At 40.3% G+C, this 17,681-nt stretch overlaps 1 protein-coding gene across 2 annotated transcripts in view; it reads right to left on the reverse strand.

Moving 5' to 3' along the window:
- EP300 (EP300 lysine acetyltransferase) overlaps positions 1-17,681 on the reverse strand; it is an 84,059-nt gene that overhangs the window by 18,051 nt on the left and 48,327 nt on the right. The window contains exons 11-20 of one of the 2 annotated variants that reach the window (XM_040490729.1): positions 14,259-14,336; positions 12,457-12,566; positions 9,808-9,945; positions 8,726-9,163; positions 7,304-7,483; positions 6,942-7,086; positions 4,990-5,108; positions 3,109-3,348; positions 2,167-2,255; positions 82-162 (exon numbers count right to left, since the gene is read on the reverse strand). In XM_040490729.1, coding sequence (XP_040346663.1) covers positions 82-162; positions 2,167-2,255; positions 3,109-3,348; positions 4,990-5,108; positions 6,942-7,086; positions 7,304-7,483; positions 8,726-9,163; positions 9,808-9,945; positions 12,457-12,566; positions 14,259-14,336 — 1,618 coding nt within the window. The remainder of the gene's footprint in view (positions 1-81; positions 163-2,166; positions 2,256-3,108; positions 3,349-4,989; positions 5,109-6,941; positions 7,087-7,303; positions 7,484-8,725; positions 9,164-9,807; positions 9,946-12,456; positions 12,567-14,258; positions 14,337-17,681) is intronic. The other variant, XM_040490730.1, reaches the window with a different exon arrangement.

The following is a 17,681-nucleotide window of genomic DNA, read 5'->3' on the forward strand; positions in this document are numbered from 1 at the left end:
CAAGACCACTTAAAAAAGCTTTAGCATCAGCACTTGACAACACACCAAGACAGCACTTCCCAAAATAATGCAGGTACTTACGTTTGAGGCTGGGAAGGGTCATCCCCCAAAGAAACGCTCTCCCCTTGGATTTCATTGAAACACTTCTCACAGAAATGATACCTGTCGGCAAGAAGGCCATACTGGGGTGAACTGTTCCGTTCACACAACACAGCCCAAGCCAAGCAACGAAGCCACCAATCACAGCAGGCCAAGGAGGGGGACGGGAGCAGAGAGCAGGTCATCAACGGCGACAAGGACATTCAATGATGCAGATTTATGGGCCCCACAGTTTGGGTTTTTTTGTTTTTGTTTTTGTTTTTTTGTTTTTGTTTTTTGTTTTTTTTGCAATCAAAGCCAAGTGCAGACAACGACAAGCATGAGGGAGAAAAAAAAAACACAAAACAAACGAAGAAATGAGGGATTGCAGGACAACAAAAAACATAAAAGCAAGACAAGACAACACAAAGCAGAAAGCCAAGGCAAAGCACAGATTAGCATTAAATATCTCAAATGGGATCACAAGCAGCAAATGATTACAGCAAATAAAACAAAAAAGTATCACTTACACAGACCTACATTCTTTCATTTTAGTAATTAATGCTATTTGATGCAAATAATCAAAAAGGGGAAGGATAAACATACTGGAGAGAGAAGAATTGCTAATCTATTACTGAAACACAGCAATCACACACTTCTCCCCATTTCCAATAACAGCAAAATAACTAACAAAAAATTCACTACGAATACAAGACCAGGAAGCAATTACCTAAAAACAGCCCTGGGTTGAAAAAAACCCACAAAATTTCTTTTTGCTTCCCAAGGAAGGCATATAAATTTAAAAAATTCTCTATTTTTCAATGAAAAATCTGCACAAGTGCTTAAATATGGATCGTAGCCATCAACTGACATAGTTTAAAAGGCAAGAAAGAAAGGCAGTGGTGTGTGCAGGCACATGATGACATGTTCTGGATACAAAGATTACAAACACTATAGATTCATGTTAAAAAATCCAAACTGGTATAAATGTCAAGACTGCAGCATGAGAAGAACTTCATGCCAGTTGTTAACTTGTTTTTTTAAAATGCAAGTGCTTTTAACAACTTGAGGGTTTTCCCCAGGTATTAAGAGTGAAAAACTGTGGATTCTAATGATTACAACAAACCATTACGAGAGCGCACCTTTTTGTCATGAAAACAAAAAGTTCAAGCGACTTTTTCAAAGCTGGAAATGCATCTGTAGCACACAAGTTCAGCAAAAACCACCAGGATGAGCTTGGTTTTATTAAAAGATATTAACTGCCCAGCCTTGTTATTACCGTTTCAGAGCCCCAAGTAAACATTCTGTGCATGTTATATTGTAGGCTAATTAATGAATCTAGGAGACAGATCTTAGTTAAAATAGATTACTGAATGCCATCTCTGGGATTACAGCCATTGTTTGGGCAGGAGAAGATAAAGCAGGGGCACCTAATTTATTACAACTCTACCATCCACTGTCATATGCAAGTCTTTTTTTAAGTAAGTCTGGTGCAGACCTATTTTTGGAGGTACTCCTTTTTATATGGTTAACCCGGGCAAAGCAGAAACTCTGAAATCCTGTTTTCAAATGCTCTGAGAAGAACAATTTATGGAGAGGCTGCACACAAAAATGAAACATATCCCAAATGATACAGCTGGCTAACAAACTTTTGGTTAAAAGTTTGTGGATAGTTTTTGGGAAAGGCGATAGCAGCAGTTTCATGGACAAGAAAACACTAATTCGTTCACAAATTTTCTCAGTTTGCCTCAGGCTGTGGTAAGCTGTGAACAGAAATGGGAAAGAGAAGCGGGGGCCACGATGTAATCCCATCTATGCCACCAACTCTTTGAGCTGCTTAACCTCCCAAGGCTTTGAGTTCCTGCCTTATAAAAAATAAGGGGCCAGATAACTGACAGAAGGCTACTTCCTGCTAGAAAACTACACTAATCCTGCAAAAAAGGCAGAATGCTAGGACCAGAACTTGTGCTGTACAGCTGTTTTCAAGCAAGGTACACATGACCATGAATGTATGTGTGCTGGTCCATCCGCATGCAGTCCCTGGACACACGGATACACGGACCATGGTCCACACATAGTTGAGCTTACCTGTTCTGGTAACTGTAGTAAGTGGCATCACGAGGGATTGTGCATAACTGTTTGCCATAGCAACAGAGTGTCTGTGGAGAGAACTCCAACTGCAACAGAAACCATTTGTTAAATAGTACACACACCTGCAAGACAAGCTAGAATATTTACACTGGCAAATCAGAAACAAAAGTCAGTGAATTCTTAGTTCTCATTTATGCAGTTAACGAGCTATTTCAGTTTCCAAGGCAATACACAGAACCACAACCATTCTAGTTGACTATACTATAGCAGTCCCACTGATCCACAGGCAGAGACCATTAGTAGATGCCTAAGATTGTGGACCGCACCAAACCCTATACATACTGTGGTTTTCCCTATACGTACGTAACTATGACAGAGTTAATTTACAAATTAGGCACAGTAAGAGATTAATAACTAGTAATAAAATAGAACAATTACAATAGCATACTGTAATAAAAGTTACGTGATTGTGGGCTCTCTCAATATCTTACTGCACTGTACCCGCCCTTCTTGTGATGACAGAAAATATAATGCCTAGGTGATGAGATAAAGGGACATGAACGATGGAGGCACTGTGATGTAGCATAAACAATATTGACCTTTTGACAATACGTCAGAAGATGAATCTCTGCTTCTGGACCATGGTTGACTGAGATGGCGGGAAGTGAAACCACAGGTAAGGAGAGACTACGGTACAGTATTATGTCACCACTCCGAGGTAGGCTTAGCAGTCATATCCTTCAGCCACTTAGCAAAAAAACTCAATGGGACAAGAGGAGCTACATGTGAACTGGTGTGCAGGAAAACAACAGTACGTGCCAGGCACTGTGCACCCATAGATAAGTAAGATCCAAAGCCCTATTATGAGTTTACAATCTGATGATTCAGGATTCTATTAGTCAAGTTTTCAATAATTCTTACCATGCAAAAATTTCTTACCTTTCTGCCACAACAATATCCAAGGCTTTGCATTACTGGGTCAATTTCTTGTTCAAAGACCTCAGACAGCTTGGAGCAGTATTTGTACACCCGTGATGTTTTCCGATTATACAACCAGGCATTGTTGAACATAAGCCAAATGTCATCCACATACTGCCAGGGCTCCTGATACTGTCCAGTGTCTAACTTCCTCTTGATGGTGGAAAGATCCATGGGGCTTTTCACAATATCAAAGTAATCCTAGAAGGGTAAGTGACACCAAGCAACATTACCCCAAAGTCTCAGTATATTTAAGGTAGCTGGTGTTTCTTCCTATAATCATTAATTTTCCAGAAAAGTTAAGTTGCTGTCCTGACTATATGTCCAAGGAATTAAGTTGATACCTATCACTTCTTTAAATTATTAGGCTACAGAGATATGAGGCAACTCAGAGGGCAGAAATAACAAGAGTCACTACATAAACTTTTCAGACAGCAGGCTGATGATCTACTAAAACAACTCCAGATACTTTACCACAGTGTATGTGTGATCCACTGAAACACCAAGAAGTAAAACAGCCTTAACATTTTAGTATTAAAAGGGGCCTACTCTTGAGAAAACTAAGCCCAGTGAACTTCAGTGATCTAAGGCCTCAAAAATATAGGGAAAAAGAAGTTCCTAATGAATTTTGCCCCTGTAAGCACTCCACTGCCTTATCCAATACCACTGACAAGCCTCAAATGAAGTGTGCCAGCGGTCTGGTGTGCAAAGGCAATTTTAAAAACAGAGGAAATGGGGCGCCTGGGTGGCGCAGTCGGTTAAGCGTCCGACTTCAGCCAGGTCACGATCTCGCGGTCCGTGAGTTCGAGCCCCGCGTCAGGCTCTGGGCTGATGGCTCGGAGCCTGGAGCCTGTTTCCGATTCTGTGTCTCCCTCTCTCTCTGCCCCTCCCCTGTTCATGCTCTGTCTCTCTCTGTCCCAAAAATAAATAAACGTTGAAAAAAAAAATTAAAAAAATAAATAAATAAAAACAGAGGAAGTTAATTTGGGTCCATCTTTTCTACCAGAGCTACTGCTACTCAGGTGATAAAAATAAATAAGCCTACGACCCAGTAATCACGATCCTAGGTAATATACCCCAAAGAAACAAAAACATATACCACACAAAAATTTTATACATGAATGTTCATTCACAGCAGCACGATCCTCAATAGCCCAAAAGTGTAAACAACTAAAATGTCCATCAACTAATGTACGGGTAACAAAAATGTGGCACAGCCGTACAATGGAGTATTGCTGAGCCATAAAAAGGAATCAAGTACTGGTTCGTGCTACATTATGAATGAACCCTGAAAGAAGTCAGTCACAAAGAAACACATACTATATAATTCCATTTAATGAAACATCCAGAATAAACAAATCCATAGAGACAGAAGTAGACTAGTGGTTGGATGGGGGAGGAAATGGGCATGAGGGCTCATGGACACAGGGATTCTTTTTTGGGGTGATGAAAATAATCCCAAATTGACCGTGGTGATGGCTGCACAAATCTGTCAATACACAAAAATCAATGAATTGTACAGTTTGAGTGTCTTGAATAATATGTGAATTATAGCTGAATAAAGCTGTTACAAATTAAAAAAAAAAAAAAAAAAAATCAAAACTACCACCACAGGGGCACCTGGGTAGCTCAGTTGGTTAAGCGTCTGAGTCTTGATTTCGGTTCAGGTCACGATCTCAGTCAGGGGATCAAGCATGGCACAGCACTGGGGTCCATGCTGGGCACGGAGCCTGCTTAAGATTCTCTCCCCCACTTTCCCTCTGCTCCTCCTCAACTCACCTGCATGAACACTAAAAAAAAAAAAAAAAGAAAAAGAAAAAAAAAATACCACCACATACTTACAGGGATTCCTAGAAGTTGAGGGTCCACAGGTTGACGAAAGGGAAGGGATTCTGGATCCTGTCGGTAAAGTGCCTCCAATGTTGGCATCAGTGCCTGTCGTAACTCTTCTGGTTTAAAAACTTAAGAGCACAATTGAAATTAGTTATCAGTTAAGTAAAAGAAAAAGAAAACGCTCAAGCTGAAGCTATTAAAACAAATCTCAAGAGCCACAAAACACAAAACTGCCTGTACCGTCTCCATGGAAATACCACTTACAGCACACTTCCTATTTCTAATTTTTGGTCCACATCAGGTAGCGCCTTTAAATGGTGTCAAGTAGACACCATGTCTAGTCAGCTTTAAATACCCTGAACAGCTCAGCTACTTTTTCGATCAGAAATTCAGTTAAAATAGTCTTGACCAAGTAGAAACAGCATCCTAAGCATTCCAGAAATTTATGAAGACACTGGTCAAAAAAAAATTCCAAAATATACTAGTGATGGCGGGGCAGAGGGGGGTGTGCTGTCAAAGAAGAACAGAAAGAGGTCCTCACTCATGAGAAGAGTATATAACGAGTCAGAAGACCTGATACTGTCTCACCACTAAAGGAATCAGAACCCCTGGTGGGAAGAGTCCCTCATTAAACTGCTTGATGTTTTAGAGCTTAGGAGGAATACATATATTTATTATCTTAATAACAAATGGTAGGTTCAAGTCTAAACAAAGAGAGAACTAAATTATTATTGCCCAAACAACAGACTCAACTGATCAAATTTCATTCCAGTGTACTTGGGTATGTTTCTAAAGTCAGGAAAGATTTGCTGGTATGTCCCAAATGGAATTAATTTAAGCTATTATTTAAGAAGCTACTCGTTAAGGGTCCAGGTTTGAGCTTTAAAACACTCTGAGCAGAGGCTTTGTTATTTCTTCTTTTACAAAATAATTTTATCTTCAAGACAGCTTATTTGTTAGTACTTTAGATATTTTTCACTTCATAGTGGGGCAGCCATGAAAAAAATTAAACAGATGGGAGAGGATTCTTTGTTTCTCATATCTGGTTGTGCTCAAAAGAACAAAGTTGAACAAATTTGTGAAATTAGCTGTTTTAAAGACAGATTCCTAACAGTGAGATTGGGTTTCTTGCAGCCTACCTTAAAATACACCTTGATCATATAAACCTTATTTAAATCCAAGTAAATTTTTAACCCTAACATTTTAAGCTGCATTGTATTAATGGAACACCTTTATATACAGCATCTTTAGGAGCCGACAGATTCCTCCCTTGAAAGAAGCCTTACTTGTGCCATAGAGGGTGTCACTAGGGCCCTAAGAAGTCCTAGTCCCAAAGTTGGTAAATCAATTTCTGTGGGAATTAAACAGAGTTTAACACTCTGTACTAAGCTGAGCTGCTTGCTCTGTTTGACTCATTAATATTTAGGAGCTGGCTGGGAGCAGACTGAAATTGGTCTGCCTGGGTTCACTTAACCAGCTGAGTGAGCTGGGGCAAGCTACTTAACCTTGCCCAGCCTCAGGTTTTCAGAAACTGCCCAGAGTTGTTGTAAAGTTAGTAGATGGGAGAGTACAGGTGTGTGGCATGGTACCTGGTGCATACAGTAGGCTGACAATACGTAGTACTATTTATTATCGCTGCTACTGTTTCTTGCATTTTAGTCAAGGGTACGTAACAATTTCTTCCTCTGAAGAAAAGACAATTTTGAGAGGTTGTTAAGCACCCAACCCTGGAGAAATGAAGGGTGTGACTGACCCAGTGACTGCAGGAAGCAAATATACCTACCACAGGAAAGACAAAGTCTTCTCCAACACCAGTAACAACACAGAGACCAGGCCCAAAGGGCTCCAAGCTTAATGAAATCACATCAAAGTCAATTTCTGAGACCAAGAACCCGACCCCATCTATTCAAAGTCTGTGTTTTTTTCCCTGCCTCCAGGAACAGAGAGCCTAAGAGACCTACTCTTCTTCTTTGACTGTCCCGGGGCTGGAGATGACTGGGTAGCCGAAGTACTCGGCTGGTCTTCCTCTTCTTTTGTTTCAGTTTTTAACTCCGTGCCTCTCTCCTCTGTTTCTGTAGGTTCCATTTTACAGTCTTCTGCTTTAGTCTGAAAGACAAGGTGAAATTTTTATTATTCCAAAGACTTGTCACCAGGAAGCAGTAAGATCACCGTCCTATTTACTCTCTCCTGTGGACAAATGCCTTTCTCATGTGGAAATCATGAAATGAGACCTAATTACCAGAATACTTTCCTGTAACAGGTTTAGTGGGGTTCCTAGACAGAGGTCCTACCCAAGTAACAGCAGCCATTGCCCTACCCTCACCTCTGGGATGTCCTCCGGCTGAGTATCTGCTGGTTCTGGTTGATCCACTTCCATCTTAGCCTCCATTTTCACTTCCTGTGAAGGCTGCTTCTCAGGAATGGTCTGAGAATTCACTTCTGTGCTGCTAGTAGATGGAGGGTTTGATACCTGCCCTTCAATGCTTACAGCTGGCTGGGAAAGCTGGACAGAAAAGAGGGGGAAAAAAACACAAAAGTTTGCCATGTATACAACCAGAATTCAAGCTCCGCATCAGGATGGTATGATTAACCACCTATTTTGAGGCTAGTATCATTCTATTCGTTTATGGTGCTTTCATGTACTCGGCCTATTTCACTCCCTTGAAGTAAACTGTGCTTAAGAACAAGAGACTGAGGACTTGCAAAGGCCGACTGGCTGCTGTACCTAAGAGAGCCCGCACTGGCTGTCATTCTGTGGCAGTGTGGGAGGGATGGGGTCGTAGAGCTGACTGCCTCCGAAGAGCTCACGTTTACAGAGAAGTAGAAAGAAAAGAAGGATGACTGGCTATTTTGTTTTGTTTTGAACTTATCAGCAGGAAAAGCTGCAAATGTACAGAAGAAGTAGAATAAAATGAACTCCCACACTCACCACGTTTTAACGGGATAACTGGTAATTTCTTTATCCTAAGTCTTCCAATAAGAAACCTCATACCGAGTAGTTAGTATTTTCAGGAACTACCTGAATCAAAAGCTCCCTTTGTGCACTCTGCCGTTCCTCACCTATCAGAGGCTGGGATGAACCAGTTGCTTACTTATGGTGTTTTATGAAGTAGCTGTGACTCATGGGACTTCTTGGCTTACTAACAGGACAGAAACTAAAATATTAAGTATCAGTTAACAAGTAGAAAGTTCTATGCCCTGACACAGAGAATTGGTAACGATGTAGCTATTAGATGTGAACTTGCATTTCTGCTACATACATAATGAGCCTCTCACAAGAAAGTTACAGACTGTTTCAGACCCATACTTTTCTCATTTTAGGTCATGATTTTCTAACCTTGGCTCGGACCACAGACATTCATAGATCCATGGTTTTGTTCGTTTGCTCTCAAATATTACAGGTCAGACTGTCTGAAAAAAGATTCTTTAAAATATATAAAATTTACGTGGTGTGCTAAACATACTATGGATTCTTTCTGCTTGCCACCCCACTTACATGCCTGTAAGCCTTGGAGTATAAGACAAAACACACCATGGTCAACATCGGACCTAAACAAAACCTTTGAGCTCCCTCCATGCTAGGTACTACAATGGCAAGAACAGGAAGGAAAAGAAAGTCCCTAACTACAGAGAGATTCTGGTCTAACTGGGGAGACGGCACAATACAGAATACAAACCGCACATAAATAATCTAACACTAGGGTACAGCTAGAAGGATTCTGCCAAAACACATGTCTCTGCTTACTGGAGTCGCAGGCTGTGGAGGCAGCAGCGGTGCCGTTGGGGTGGGAACAGATGCTGCTGTACTCTGCTGTGAGAGAGGCTGCTGCTGCGGCTGGTCGGCGGAAGGGGCAGCAGGAAGTGAAGGTTGAACTTGGGGAGGGAGTTGCGTTGGTGGCGGTGTAGGTGTCTGCCTTGGAGGTGGATGGAGAGCTTGGGTCTGTGGCCCAGGCGGCATGGCTGGAGGTGTAGGAACAGGGGCTGGAATTGCTGTTGCTGGTGGCTGCTGAGCCCCTATGCTTGGGGGAGTGTGGTGAGGTGTGGGGGTGCGACTAGGTACTGGAGAGGGTGAATTCTGATGCAGAGCTGATTGAGGGAGAGGGGGACAGTGAATGTGGCTCCCTTGAGACCCTGGAGGCATTATAGGAGAATTCACAGGGCAGGAAGAACTGGACATCTGTGCCTGTTAAATGAGAAACAACAACATGACGACTCAGAACACAATGCAAGAAGTAATTACATAGGCAGCCTATATGCAATATGCTTCCACTTCAAATATGTCAAAAATCTTGTTACTAGGGGCATGTCTTCAGATAATCCAACCAATGTAGTATTTAATTAAGTAGGCTTCAAAAAAACCCACCAGAATGGCCACAGCCACTGTAGAGGCACGGGACAGTTGAGTCCACAGTATTTTCTGCCTGGCTCTGCTCTCTTCAGTCACAGTTCTTTTGCATTAAAGTTCTAAGATTTCATTTTAAAAAGTGTACGCTACTTTAACAAATGGTTACAACTATCGACTTAATCTACTTTGTAACAATTAGTAGCATTGCTATGTCATAGTAATGTCATGTTCAGAATTCATTTTAAAAAGTGTTTGCTACTTTAACAAATGGTTACAACTATCAATTTAATCTATTTTGTTTGTAACAATTAGTAGCATTGCTATGTCATGGTAAACTCACGTTCAGAATACCATATGTCCATAATTGTTCTTATTAAAAACTTAAAAAAAAAAATCTATTTTGACGCATTATTTGTTGCCAGATCAAGAGAAGTTTCAAGGATCACAAAAACAAGTAAAAAAAACCCATCCGTGGGACATACTTGAGACACCGGTGCCTGACCGCCAGACGGAGCCAAAGGCATATTCGTTACATTCATTCCCTGTGTTGAGAACTGAGTCTGGGGAAGGAACTGGCTCTGGCTGGAAGGCTGCTGCATGCGAGGCCCATAGCCCATTGGCTGCAGAGGGGGGAAAGAATAAACACAGAGCACCAAATTGCTTCATTGTGGTTATTCTACTACAGCCAGAATCCCCAACTACTCTGGTTCTGCTGAGGGGAAGGTGGGGTAGGAAAGGAAGAAAGTGTGCAACAGTGGACTCTCATGCAAAGATAGTGGAGAACACCCTCAAAGCTGACCAAGGCCTACTCTAAAGCAATTACAGGAGGTTACACACAAACCGATTCTCCCAATACACAAATGCACCTGACAAGGTACAGAAGTAACTGCTTTTGCATATTGTTTGTTAAGTGATCATGAACTACAACTTCATGAGGTCTTTGCTCATGTCATGACATTGTAACATCACAAATTATAAGACTCCATAATCGGTACAATTAAAATCTTAAAAAGCTGTGGCTGAACTTGGTAGCATTCATGGTCCACAAATACTTGAGGAATGTTACATCTCTTTCTTTTTATTTTTGGTGAAAACATGTTTATAGTAGCTTTATTCATAATAGTCAACAACTGGAAATATTCGAAATGTCCATCAATAGCAAAGAATAAACAAATTGTGGCACACTCACAAAATGGAATACTACTCAGCAATAAAAAATGGGATTACTGGGTGGCCTGGATGGCTCAGTTGGTTAAGTGTCCAACACCGGCTCAGGTCATGATCTCATGGTTTATGAGTGTGAGCCCCACGTCGGGCTCTGTGTTGAACGCTCAGAACCTGGGGCCTGCTTTGGATTTTGTGTCTCCCTCTCTCTCTCTGCCCCTCTCCCACTCACGCATTTTCTCTCAAAAATAAATGTTAAAAAAAATTTTTTTTAATGAATTATTGATATAAACAACAGTGTAGGTGAACATCAAAACCATCATGTTGTGCCAAAAAGGTCAGACACAATACAGTACATCTGAATGATCCCATTTATATGAAGTGAAGAAACAAGTAAAGCTAATCCAGGTTACAGAAATCATGGTATCCATTGTCTAAAGGGGATAGGAATTTAGTAGAAGGAGGCATGAGGGTACTCTCCAGTGGAAATGTGCTTTACCTTGAGGACTGTTACATTTGATGTCTAAAATCCCCCCCTCCCCCAATACAGGCCTTTAATAGAGAAATTATGAAATACCAAAGGCCAAAAACTTCACCAAACATTTAAAAAAAAAAAAAAAGTAACAATCCTCAAGTATTTGTGGACCATGAATGCTACCAAGTTCAGCCACAGCTTTTGTATACAGCATTGGCACAACAATAAGATATTTATCTTATAACGATGGCAGTATGGCACCAAGACATGCTAGACAACTCCAAAATGGCTCAAGGATTAGAGGCGCTAGCTAATTCTCAAAGGGCTAGGATTGGGGTTAACATGGAAAGGTGGACTGCAAAAGGAGCAGTGAGATGCTCAGAGTCCCTCTTCTCCAGTGTCTAGAACCAAGCAATTGTTCCTCCATCGTTCTTGCAAAAGACAGTTTCCTACCTGGGTAGGCTGTATGTTTGATGAGCATTATAAAAGAGAAAGGACTATCAAAGTGTGCAAACTACTAAACAATGAAACTCCAGGGAAAGGTGACTGGATGCTCTTATGAGTTTTCTAGTACTAGGACTATGAATAGTACTTGGAAACAAAATTTTTTTAAGTGTTTATTTTACACGGATTATAATCAAGAGAGTTAACTATATTGGATCCTATAATACATACACTTTAGAAACTTGGTTTTTCATTTAAGGCTGTAAACAGCTTTTATGCCAACATGTAAGTTCTGAAATTATTGCTTGTAGAGCATTACAATTTATGAATGTACCATAATTTAACCATTGTGAATCCCCTACTGCACATTCAGGATGCCACTTTCCACCCCCCCCCCCCAAAACAGGGTATACAAGATGCTTAACATGAATTTTCTCCAAATGATGTCCTTTTGGTATCTTAGTGATGATTTCTTTTTTTTTTTTTTTTTTAAATTTTTTTTTTTCAACGTTTACTTATTTTGGGGACAGAGAGAAACAGAGCATGAATGGGGGAGGGGCAGAGAGAGAGGGAGACACAGAATCGGAAACAGGCTCCAGGCTCTGAGCCATCAGCCCAGAGCCCGACGCGGGGCTCGAACTCACGGACCGCGAGATCGTGACCTGGCTGAAGTCGGACGCTTAACCGACTGCGCCACCCAGGCGCCCCTAGGATACATTTCTAAAAACAATTTATAGGTAAAAGAGATAGATAAAAATCAGGGATTTTAGTATTTACTCACTGCCTAATTATGGTATATGGTTTAGTTTTTTCTTACTCCACTTTAAAAAAATAACTACCCTCAACTCCAAAACACATATATAATCATTTATTAAGTGTATAATAAAGGCCAAATACAATAGAATTAAAGATAAAAATCTGGATTAAAATTACTCACTTATAATTAGCTATTTAAGCAACTATAAGCATTGTTTACAAAGTACAAACAGATAAAAAGGATTTTTAAATGTTAAAGGCCAAGATAAATACCCAAAGATGTCAAACTTACTGGGTTGAGAGTTCCAGGCTGAGCTAACTGTCCATGGTGCTGAAGAGGAGAGGTTTGCCGGGGTCCAATTGGGGGCTGGGGCATACTCATCTGGCCAAATTGATTCATACCTGTGAGTAAGTACAAAATATTAGATCTGAATGCCTTCATGGAATTGGAGAACTAAAGACAGAATTCTGATTCTGTGACATTTTATCAGGACAAATAAAGGAACCAGTTTTCAACTGTGAATGAATTGGTTCCATTTATAGCCACACTGTTACTTAACATAAGGTCTCTGAATAAAATTTTACAATTTAGAATAAAATCCATCTTGACCGGTTGTTTTTATTTATTTTTAATAATTTTTTTTAAGTTTATGCATTTACTATTGACACAGAGAGCACAAAAGATAGGCAGAGGCAGAGAGAGGGAGACATAGAATCTGAAGCAGGCTCCAGGCTCCAAGCTGTCAGCACACAATCCGACACAGAACTCGAACCCACAGACCATTAGGTCATGACCCGAGCCAAAGTCAGACACCTAACCGACTGAGCCACCTAGGTGCCTGGACCAGTTGTTTTTAAAAAAAAAAAAAAAAAATTATTTATTATTGAGAGTTAGAGAGAGACAGTGCATGAGCATGGGAGGGGCAGAGAGAGAGGGAGACACAGAATCTGAAGCAGGCTCCAGGCTTTGAGCTGTCAGCACAAGCTTGATGCGGGGCTCAAACTCACAAACCGTGAGATCATGACCTGAGCTGAAGTTGGATGCTTAACCCACTAAGCCACCCAGGTGCCCTTGGACTGGTTGTTTTTAAATGGATGCTCGACCATTTCATGTTTTTGCCACCTGCCAGCCAAACTGTGTTCCACACCCTTCCTTTCTCCTTGGGCTCCAAATCCAAAATATGTTCTGATTTCTCAAGTAGGATACACGCTGCTGGGCTGAGGCAGGAATTAAGGTGACAAGAATAGTATTTAAAAAAAAAATTTTTTTTTAATCTTTATTTTTTTTTTTTTTAATTTTTTTTTCAACGCTTATTTATTTTTGGGACAGAGAGAGAGCATGAACGGGGGAGGGGCAGAGAGAGAGGGAGACACAGAATTGGAAACAGGCTCCAGGCTCTGAGCCATCAGCCCAGAGCCTGACGCGGGGCTCGAACTCACGGACCGCGAGATCGTGACCTGGCTGAAGTCGGACGCTTAACCGACTGCGCCACCCAGGCGCCCCTTTTAATCTTTATTTTTGAGAGAGATACAGAGTGCAAATGGGGGAGGAGAAGAGAGAGAGGGAGACAGAATCCGAAGCAGATTCCAGGCTCTGAGCTGTCAGCACAGAGCCTGACACAGGACTTGAACTCACACACTGCGAGATCATGACCTGAGCCGAAGTCAGATGATTAACCGACTGAACCACCCAGGCGCCCCAAGAATAATTTTATAGTACACCAGAGACTGTTTTAAAAAGCCATGGTTGGGCACCTTGGTGGCTCAGTAGGTTGAGCATCTGACTCTTGATTTTGGCTCAGGTCACAATCTCACAGTCTGTGGGGTCGAGCTCCACATTGGGTTCCACGATGAGAGTGTGGAGCCTGCTTATGATTCTCTCCCTCAAAACAAACTTTGAAAATAAAAAAGCTATGGTGAGGGGCACTTGGCTGGCTCAGTTGGTAGAGCATGGGACTCTCGATCTCAGAGTCATGAATTCAAGCCCCATGTTGGATGTTGGACGTGGAACTTACTCTGAAAAAAAAAAAAAAAAAAAAAAAAAAAAAAAAAAGCCATGGCTAAATAAATATATGGATTTCCTTCATAACTTACCAGGCTGTGGAGTTATCCGAGGCATCATCTGGTTTGGCACACTGCCACGGATCATAGATGGGTCAGGCAGAGGGCCATCTAGGGTAGAATAGAGAAATGGTTAGAAAATTATCTTTGGCAAGCGGCACTTTTGTTTAAAAAAAAAACAAAACACAAAATATCTTTAGTAGTATCTTGAAAAATTCAGCCTGAATCTCCAAAGAATAAAGCTATGAATTTAGACAAGAACCTGAAGAAAACTGTTAGTTCTGGAATAGAAGAAAAGCCTCCAAATAATTACAGTATATCCTATGCTTTCTTTCAGTGCTGACAAGAAAATAATGTAAATTCTTAACTTTAAAGAAAAGAGAAAGGCTATTATAGCATTTAATATGCTACTATTTGACTAAACTGTTTAAGTTGTTTTTGGTTGTTATGCAGGAGAATGTCTTCAACAGATAGCTACAGATTTTGTTCAGTGACCAGATTTGACTGTGTACCCCAATAATAGGTGTTTTTATGCGCACAAACCCATTGTGAACACTGACTTTAAATAATTCAGGTACTCTATTGCTCTACATATTGTGCACACCTCTTAAATACAAAAGTAGAAAGAATTAAAAAAGACATCAAAATGTAAACACGGTTGACCCTTGACCAACATTTGAACTCTGCAAGTCCACTTACATGTGGACTTTTTTAGTAACGTGTATTTCTTATGATTCTTTCCTGTAGCTTATTTTTCTATAGGAACACAGTATTTAACATACTTAACAGGCAAAATATGTGTTATCTGTTTGTTATCCCTAAGGCTTCTGGTCAACAGATTTTTTTGGGAGTCAGAAGTTTTATGTGGATTTTAAACTGTGCAGGGGTTGGCACCCCTAACCCCTTGGTTGTTTAAGGGTCAACTGTATGTAATTTCTAGTATTTTCATGGATTATTTGCACATCTTCTAGCATAGACCTTCCAACTTTTCTCCACATCATCGTGTAGATCAAATAATATTTCTATAGCACCGTGGGAAAAGACAGGATGCTTGTAGTGACCCAACTCTGCCTTGGACACTTCCTGACCCAAAGTGCTACTGCACTCAAATCTCAGACACATTTGTGACGACTACGCTCTAAAGAGAAGCCTACAGTGTGCTATACTAACTAGTAACAGAAATGATCACACAACTAAGTGGGTTAGTGCAATTCAAGTTAACTAAATCCATCAAGATTTGCCACTAACATTGCTCCTAATAAAACTATAATACAGTCAAATTGAATACTGGAGAGAATTCTGAACATTTATTCATATACTCTTTTATCCACAATTGTGCAAGATTTCTAAAAATTACATATATACCCTATGGTCACTATATAAAAATTAGAGAATAGAGATAAACCTGTATAGTTTTAATTTTCCACATGTATATTCATCTACACTTTACATAAAAGCAAAATTTTCACTTAATATACAAGGAACTTTTTCCCTGTCAATAACACAGATAAGTGTTGCAAGCTAAATGCCAGCAGAGACCAGGCAGTCAGTACCAGTCAGTGGGAAAGACCAGGCATCTGAAACAGGGAAAAGGGAGCAAAACTGAGAGGAAGTGGGAAAAGCACAACTATGATGACAAGCAGCCATTACTCTAGTGAGAGACTGTGGTGCTGCTGTGGGGAAGACAGGGCCAAATATGCTAGATCCTTCCATCTCTAAAGGAAACCAGGAATCTATATATTCTTAAGTGTTTTTTTTTTTTTTTTAAAGTTTATTTATTGCAAGGCGGGGCGGGGGTGGTGGTGGAGAGTAGAGACAGAGGGAGACAGAATCCCAACCAGGTTCTGCATGGTCAGCGTGGAGCCCAATGTGGGGCTTGAACCCATGAATGGTGAGATCATGACCTGAGCTGAAATCCAGAGTAGGACACTTAACTGAACCACCCAGGCACCCCTATGCAAAATCTTTTCAAATACATGAAAATATTAAGATGAAAAAACAAAAACCTAATTCTACTGCCTACAGCTGGCTCACTTTCATTTACAACTATAATGCACATGATGGTTTTTACTGACTGCATGGTATAAATGTGCAATGAAACCTACTGTGGGCCCAGGAGGCAGCTCTTAAATTTTATCATAAGGGGGGCACCTGGGTGGCTCGGTCAGTTGGGCGACTGACTTCAGCTCAAGTCATGATCTCACAGTTCATGAGTTCGAGCCCTGTGTCAGGCTCTGTGCTGACAGCTCAGAGCCTGGAGCCTGCTTCGGATTCTGTGTCTCCCCCTCTCTCTGCCCCTCCCCTGCTCATGCTCTATGTCTGTCTCTCAATAATAAATAGATGTTAAAAATAAAAAAACTCTGAAAAAATTTTATCATAAGGAACATATAATGAACATCTGAAGAACATTTTGATGACAATTTTTATTTAGATAAAAAATATGTATATATATATATATATACACATATGAAACAATTAATTAAAATGTTTATCATTCACATCTAGATAAATACCCCAAGGCAAAATACACACCTAGATTGAACAAATTCCTTATAACACACAACACTAAATATATCCAAGTAAGCCTATCACCACCCCCGGGGGCCCCCCCCCCCCAGGCAACCAATATTAACAAATTAGCATTGGGGCACCTGGTTGTCTCAGTTAAGCATCCAACTCTTGATTTTGGCTCAGGCCATGATCTCATGGTTCATGAGATCAAGTCACACACTGGGCTCTGGGATGAGTGTGGGGCCTGCCTGGGATTTTTTCTCTCCCCACCCCCCCCACACTGCTGGTGCACGTGCTCTCTCAAAAAACAAAAAACAACCCCTCCTCCCGTCCAACCACACAGATAATATACATACTTGTCAACTCTCAAAGTTTTTATGTTTGCAAAAAAAAAAAATAAATAAAAAATTGAGAAGTCAGCCACTTATTCAACCTCATTAATAATTAGGTTCATCATTTTCACATTACATATAATGTATATTGCTTATATTCACTTATTATAAACATCTTTCCAGGCCAATACAAATACCTACCATAGCCACCCTTTGATTATATAATGCATGCCCTTTGCAAACAAAACAAACTTTACAGAAATATAAAAATTGGAAAGTTCAAGTCTTCTATATTCCTTCCTCTTACCCGTAATCATTTTCTCATGCAAATATACAAATGAGATAGAAATAAATCATACTCAGTATATCACATTAAATGAGTATGAAAACTGTGATATAATTGGTATTACATTCCATTAGTTTCAAGCGTACATGATTTGATATTTATATGTTACAAAAGATGACCACAGTACGTCTTTGTCAAGTTTTTTTTCTTGTGATGAGAACTTTTAAGATACACTTTTATCAAGTTTCAAATGCCCAATGCAGTATTATTTTTTTATTAAAAACATTAAAAAAATTTTTTTTAATGTTTACTTTTGAGAGACTGAGC

The sequence above is a fragment of the Herpailurus yagouaroundi genome, unplaced genomic scaffold (assembly GCF_014898765.1).
Source record: "Herpailurus yagouaroundi ecotype Mexico unplaced genomic scaffold, PumYag 182, whole genome shotgun sequence".
Classification (NCBI taxonomy): domain Eukaryota; kingdom Metazoa; phylum Chordata; class Mammalia; order Carnivora; family Felidae; genus Herpailurus; species Herpailurus yagouaroundi.